This window comes from Pteropus medius, unplaced genomic scaffold (assembly GCF_902729225.1).
Source record: "Pteropus medius unplaced genomic scaffold, Ma_sr-lr_union100, whole genome shotgun sequence".
NCBI lineage: Eukaryota > Metazoa > Chordata > Mammalia > Chiroptera > Pteropodidae > Pteropus > Pteropus medius.
The window spans coordinates 37148206-37154205 of NW_024355205.1; the positions used below are offsets into that span (position 1 = coordinate 37148206).

At 62.5% G+C, this 6000-nt stretch overlaps 1 protein-coding gene across 1 annotated transcript in view; it reads left to right on the forward strand.

Annotated features, from left to right (window-relative positions):
- The first annotated feature begins 5275 nt into the window (after positions 1 to 5275).
- Positions 5276 to 6000, forward strand: part of FAM3B (FAM3 metabolism regulating signaling molecule B) — an 11847-nt gene continuing 11122 nt past the window's right edge. The window contains 2 exon segments of the mRNA XM_039857402.1: positions 5276 to 5310; positions 5442 to 5685. Of these exon segments, the coding sequence (XP_039713336.1) occupies positions 5276 to 5310; positions 5442 to 5685 (279 nt within the window).

Genomic DNA, 6000 nt, shown 5'->3' on the forward strand with positions numbered 1-6000 from the left:
CTGCCTGGTCCGTCTCCGCCCTTGGCCCGCCCAGCGCCCTGGGCTGCCCCAGGGTGAGTTGTCCAGCCCTGTGCCCAGTACAAAGGTTGCCCGGGAGCTGCCGATGGGCGAGGGCGGGCAGCAGCGACTGCAGGATGCGCCCCTGGGCTGCCCGTGAGTACGACCCCCACCACGGGAGCAGGATTGGGGACCAGGCAGGGGGAGAGTCGCTCATCGGGGTTCTGGGGAGCGCCCCACTGAGCCAGAAGGCGGGGCTGGCGCTGAGCGGCCTGTCTTCTCTCCGACCTGGGTCAGGAATTCAATTCGGGGAGTGAGTCCAGCTGGGCGAACCAGCTGGGGGTTCGAAGCAGCTGGCCCTACAGCGTTGCCTCAGGCTCCCTCTGCCTGTCCCATCCGGCCAGCTGGGGTGCATGGCAGGGGCCAGCAATAAAAGTAGTTACTGGGCAAGCACAGGCAGCTCCGGGACCCAACGAGCGCCAAGAGGGGGTGGGGCGCCTTCCTGGGATAGCAGGTGCCTGCAGGGGTGCTCTGTACCTCGGGCCCGCTGCAGCGCAGAGGCACCGTGAACTCCACCTGAGGCTTCTCTGGCGAGTCAGGAGTCAGCCACCCGCCCGGCTGACCAGCAGAGCGATTCTGAAAAGTGAGGGATTGTGAGATGCCCCTTTTTAAGTCCCGGGGGACACGGGTGGGTGAGAAGTGAGCACTGAGTAACATGGAATGAATGCCCCATCGTCGCGGACCATAGCGCTCGGCCAGCATATTTTTATAAGGCTGTTTTTACTTTTTCCATTTATCAGACTACTTGAGACTGCAGAATGTTTGGGGGAAAATAGGAAAGAGGAAAGGAAAAAAAACGATCATTTCATCCGTCGCTTTCTCTCTCGAAGCCTGTCTTCCTGACGGTAGCCTTTGACCTCAGGCACTTGCCTGCCCGTCTTCACAGGGCGTTCCGGGGCTCCCGGGTTAGCCACCCCGCCTCGGTCACACACGCCCTTCCTGGCTTTGCCGTTTTCCTTCTCCAATCTGAGGGACGGGTTCCTCCGGAAGCAAAGCAGCGTATCTTGTAGAAAATCAGAAAGTTCTCTTCGCCTCGTTTCCCTGTGTCTGGGTGGCAGGTCATCACGAGGTGTTTCTTAGACTAACATTTCCAAGCACTGGCATCCGGTCGTGTGGTCACACTCCGCAAAGTTCTAAACTCCACCTTTCCTGTTCCATTCCCACAGTGCGGAAAAGCCAAGTTTTAAGCTGTTTTGATTTATTGTGTAAAATAGTCGTGCTTTCTATAAAACCGTTATTTGTGAACTGTTTTTGGTGCCTTGTGTGGATTGTAGGATAAATGAATGGACTTCTGCTACAGCGATCATGGAAGAATTTTTCAGGATTTCTCTGTGATCATGTTGCAGGTTACTTAGTGGAAAACGCCAAATATTGTCAGCCCGCCCTCCCCCGCCTGCACCTGTTCCCCGCCCGGCCCCGTGATTCACTCACGGCTCTGAGGCCCTTTCTTGCAGCTCTGCTCTAATGCCGGGGTGTATTTATCTGTCTGTGTGGCTGTGAGAAAAAGTGCCTGCAGAAACTCAGAGCCGTGTCACCTTCGATTTGACGAGCTAAAGGTTCGGCGCAGTTCCTGGAAGCAACATTTCTGTGGGTGCTTCGGTCGCGCACGAGGTCTGTCCCAGGTAGATAGCGCACGGGGGGGACATTCGGACAGAACAGATGCCACGTCCAGCCGCCGCCGCCCCGTGCCCATGGCACAGTCCTCCTGATTCCTCAGAATTAGGGCGTCGGCACGTCAGCCTTGGAAGGTGGGCGACCTTGCCGACCAGTTCTGATATTCAAGTGTGGTGCTTCCCAGCCTTTCTGCCATGAAGCCTCAGTCGACAGGACAGTGAGGACAGTGGACACCAGGGCCCGCTGAGCCTGGAGCCACAAGCAGCTGAGTCCCCAGTGCGGCACGTCTCCGTCTCCTGGCCTCTGAAGGGGGCAGATGGGGGGGCGGGCTGGGGTGCAAGCTCAGCCACCTCCTGAGCAGGGATGTTTGGCTTGTGTTGGCTGCCAGTGACAAACAGCTTCCTCGTTCCACCTGGTTCTTGTCCCTACAGGCTGAAAGAAGTCCCACCAGTGGAAGTATGTTCCTCTGGGTTCAGAAGTGCCCTCGTCAGGCCCCTGGGCTGGAGGGTAGCCTGGCTTCCTGTAAGTCGGCTGGAGGATCACCTTCCTCCCCAGCATCAGCCTCCGGGGCCAGCCCGAGACCCTGAGAATCTGCAGGTGGGAGAGGGCACATGCATGCATATGCACACGCAGGCACACGCACGAACACACATGCGCACTGATCGAGGGTCTCAAGGAGGAGGTCCACTGTTTTCCGGCCCTTGCTCAGAACTGGCATTTGCTACGTGGTGGGAGCACGTGGGAGGACATGTCTGTGAGCCGATGGTGACTTTATCACCTTATGAGAGAAGGCCGGATCCTGGTTACAGAGTCACGAAGGTTCCTGGACGCGGCGTGCTTCCTCCCCTCCTCCTCCCCAGCTCCCAGGCTGCTGGACCCTGCCCACCAGGGCAGACCACCAGGGTCCGACCAGCAGCCTGTGTCCCACCTGCGGTGCGGTCACCCCCAGGGACTGAGCTCCCGAAGCAGGTGTCTGGCCCACGAACGGGCCGGGCCGCAGCTCACCAGGTTCTGCCTGCCTGCTCCTGTCCCTCGCCTCCTGGCTCCCAGGCCTGCCTCCCACTGGCATCTGAGATGGTCCCGTGACCCGTGCACAGGCTACAAGTGGCTCGCCGCCAGCCCATGCCCCCTCTGCGCTGCCAGACCCGCCCTCCCACCCCGAGGGGCTCCGACTCTAGGTCTTGGCTTCTCCCAGCCACCACGGGAAACCAGGCTGTCCCCGGCCTGGAGGTGATCGGCGGTACCCCCCGCCCGACACAAGAACTTCACAGCCTTCCCAGGACCCCCAAAAATGTGCCGGGATGCGAGGACCTGTGGACCTTCTATTCATTCTTTTTTTCTTCCCCGTCTCTTCCATCTGTGTGTCCTTGTTCATCTGGTGACAAGCCCGTGTCTCCCTTCCACGTGGCTGCCCTTCACACCTGTCAGGGAGCATCGCGTCCCCTCTCGGTCTCCTCCAGGCCGAGCAGCAGCTCTTTGCTTGGAGATCTCATGTGTGACCAACAACTGGAAGGTCCTCTGAGAATTATTCTCTGGAGTGCCAACTTTTTTTTTCAGATGTGACACCTGGACGAAAGAGTCCGGCTGTCGTCTGACACACACAGGACAGAGTGGACTGTGTTTCCCTTGAACCTGACACGGTCTGTGCTGACTCTGGGTTTCCAGCAGTGACGACGCACAGTTCACTGTGTGTACCCAGCAGCACTTTCGGGAACCAGACACTGTCCCAGGAATGAGGGCACAGTCCTGGAGGGGGCGACCCTGGTGTGCCACGCCAGCGAGGCGTGTGGAGGGCACAGGGGGACTGCGCAGGCCACAGCCACAGCCACGTAACGTGCCGGGGAGCCTTGAAAAGGAGGCGAGGGAGATGGCAGGCGAGCACCCCGTGGCCCAGGGACAACGGTGTGTAGCCCGGGAGGGCAGAGGCTACGGCAGGTCAGCGCGGCCACGGCACAGAGCAAACGCAAGTTCCAGGAGAGGGACCTGCGGCACCCAGGGTCTCGCTCGTTTTCTGTGGGGGCTTCTCCAGCTTCGAGATGTCCCTTCAGTCCTAGAAACTGCAGCGGCCAGACTGTCCGGGGAGTTGCAACACGAAGCCGCCCCCGCATGACATTCTAACGATCTTAGGGACCACATGGCTTGGAACATAGAAAAAAAATTATTGACGTCGAAAAACGCATTTGATAAAATACCACATGGTCGAGGGGGAACGGAAGCCGCCAGGCCGCTCTGTGGCTGCCTAAGCTAACAGTGCACGGGCACCGCCGCCAGCCGGGCACCTGAGGCGGGCACCGCAGCGACAGGCACGTGGGCGGGCACCATGATGGAGCACAGCGATGGAGCTGCCTTGTGAGACGGGCACATGTGGGCCGAACTGCCCGGCGGGCGCGTGGCGGAGCTGCAGTGGCCGGGCACGCGGCAGGAGCTGCATAGGTGGCCTAGCGACCACAGACAGCGGCGTTGAGCGGGGAACGCTGGGAGCTGAGGTCCAGGCCCGACCCCGCCAGGCTGACAGACGCCCTGTGCGTTTAGTCACCGCCCGAAGGGAGAGGAAGCCCTGGGCGGTGAGCCGGAGGGTCGGGGTCCTGCCTCCGTGTTGACGCCCCCTTGTCCTTGCTCAGGTCACCCACCCTCTGACACCAGCTCGGTGTCTCACAAGTCAGTTCCGTTCTGACACCGTGGACGCTGCGGGTTAAGAGCAGGGTCCTCCGCCAGCTGCCCTCTCTGCAGCCGCCAGCCATAAGACCCGGGCCCGCCCGCAGTCGTGACTGCCAACGGCACGCTCGGGGGTACACTCGGGGGTCTCCACAACTCCTTCAGGCTCCATAATTTGCTAGAGCGGCTGGTAGAACTGGCCGAGGGAGCACAGCAGGGCCGGGAGGGGGAGCGTGGAGCCCCGGGGAGCTGACATCTGGCCCCATCCGTCCTGGCCCCATCCTGGCCCCGGCCACCCAGCTTCCCGGTGGACTCGCTACGTGTGAGGCCCGGCCCGGCGCTTAGGCAGCTGGAGCCTGCTCCTTGTCCAGACTCAGGGCATGGTCTGGGTGACCCTGGGCTCCTGACGACAGGCCGGCTGCGCCCTGGCGGGGAACCCCGCAGACAAGCGGGAGCCCCTCAGGAGTGTGCGTGTCGTCCAGGGAGGGCGTGTGCACGGTCCGGAGCTGGCAGCTGGGAGGTGCTGGAGGCTCTGAGCAGCACCTCAGACGCTTGGTCTCCACAAACCAACGGCTGCGCTGAGCCGCGGGCTGCACGGTGAGGCCTGGGGGCCGCTCCAGAGAACCGAGAGGACCGTGCTCATTCAGGTGCTTGGCCTGAGAGGGGCCAGAAGCGAGGCAGCCCCAGGAGGGCATGGAGCCAGGCGGGGCTCCCCGCTGCTCCCCTACGTTTCTCCCCCTCCTCTCCTTTCTCCCTCCTCCCTCCCTCCCACCCCTGGAGGTCTCAGGCACTTCCAGGAGCAGAGTCAGGGCTGATGGTCACTAAGGCGCGGGCTTTGGGACCCAAAGCGTCTCTGCTGGGCATGCGGGCTCACGAGGCCACTGGAGGGGTAGTTGACGTCGGCCTTTGAGGAAGCTCTAAGACCCAGACCAACAGCAGACGTGAAAACATGCACGGCCGCGAACACGGTCAGGTGGCGTTGGTGTAACCTGCTCCTGTCCATCTCTGACGCCTGGTGTGTGCGGAGCCGGCCACGGCCCTGAGGTTCCTCGCGGCCCCTGCCCCCACCCGGGAGCAGTTCCCTAACGAGCATCCTGCTGGCTGGCCCCATGCAGGAAGGCCGGTGGGGCGGGGGCGCCCGGCACCCAGCACCCAGCCCGGGCACCCACGCCGTCTCGTCTGCCCCCGGGCGTCCCGAGGGCGGCTCTCTTCACATTCGTCTCCCTGAGCACCCGGTGCTTGGGGCGCCTGCTGGTGGAGCTGATCCCAGACGCGCCCCTGTCCAGTGCCGTCCACAGCCTCTGGAGTTTCGGGGAGAGACCCGTGCTCCAAGGTCAGCGTCAGACCATTGGCTCCGCCGCTCGGCTCTAGACGAGGAAGTGGGTTCTGGCCGCAGCTCCGCCCGACTGGCCATCTGACGTTGATGATGCTGCGGGGTGGAGGCGGGCGGAGGAAACGGGACTCGTGGTTTAGTGCTCGGATGGGCACGGCCACGCTGGCCTTGCGGCAAGGCCGACTTCATGCCGTTCTCAGCCGGGACTGCAGGGGGCGCGCCCAGGACGCCCTGACCCTCCAGCCCGCGCTCGAGCAGGGTGAAGTGTGAGATGAGGCCCAGAGCACTGACCCCCGAGGCCGAGCCCACCGGACAGGCCGGCGGAGCTAGCGCCCTCTCCA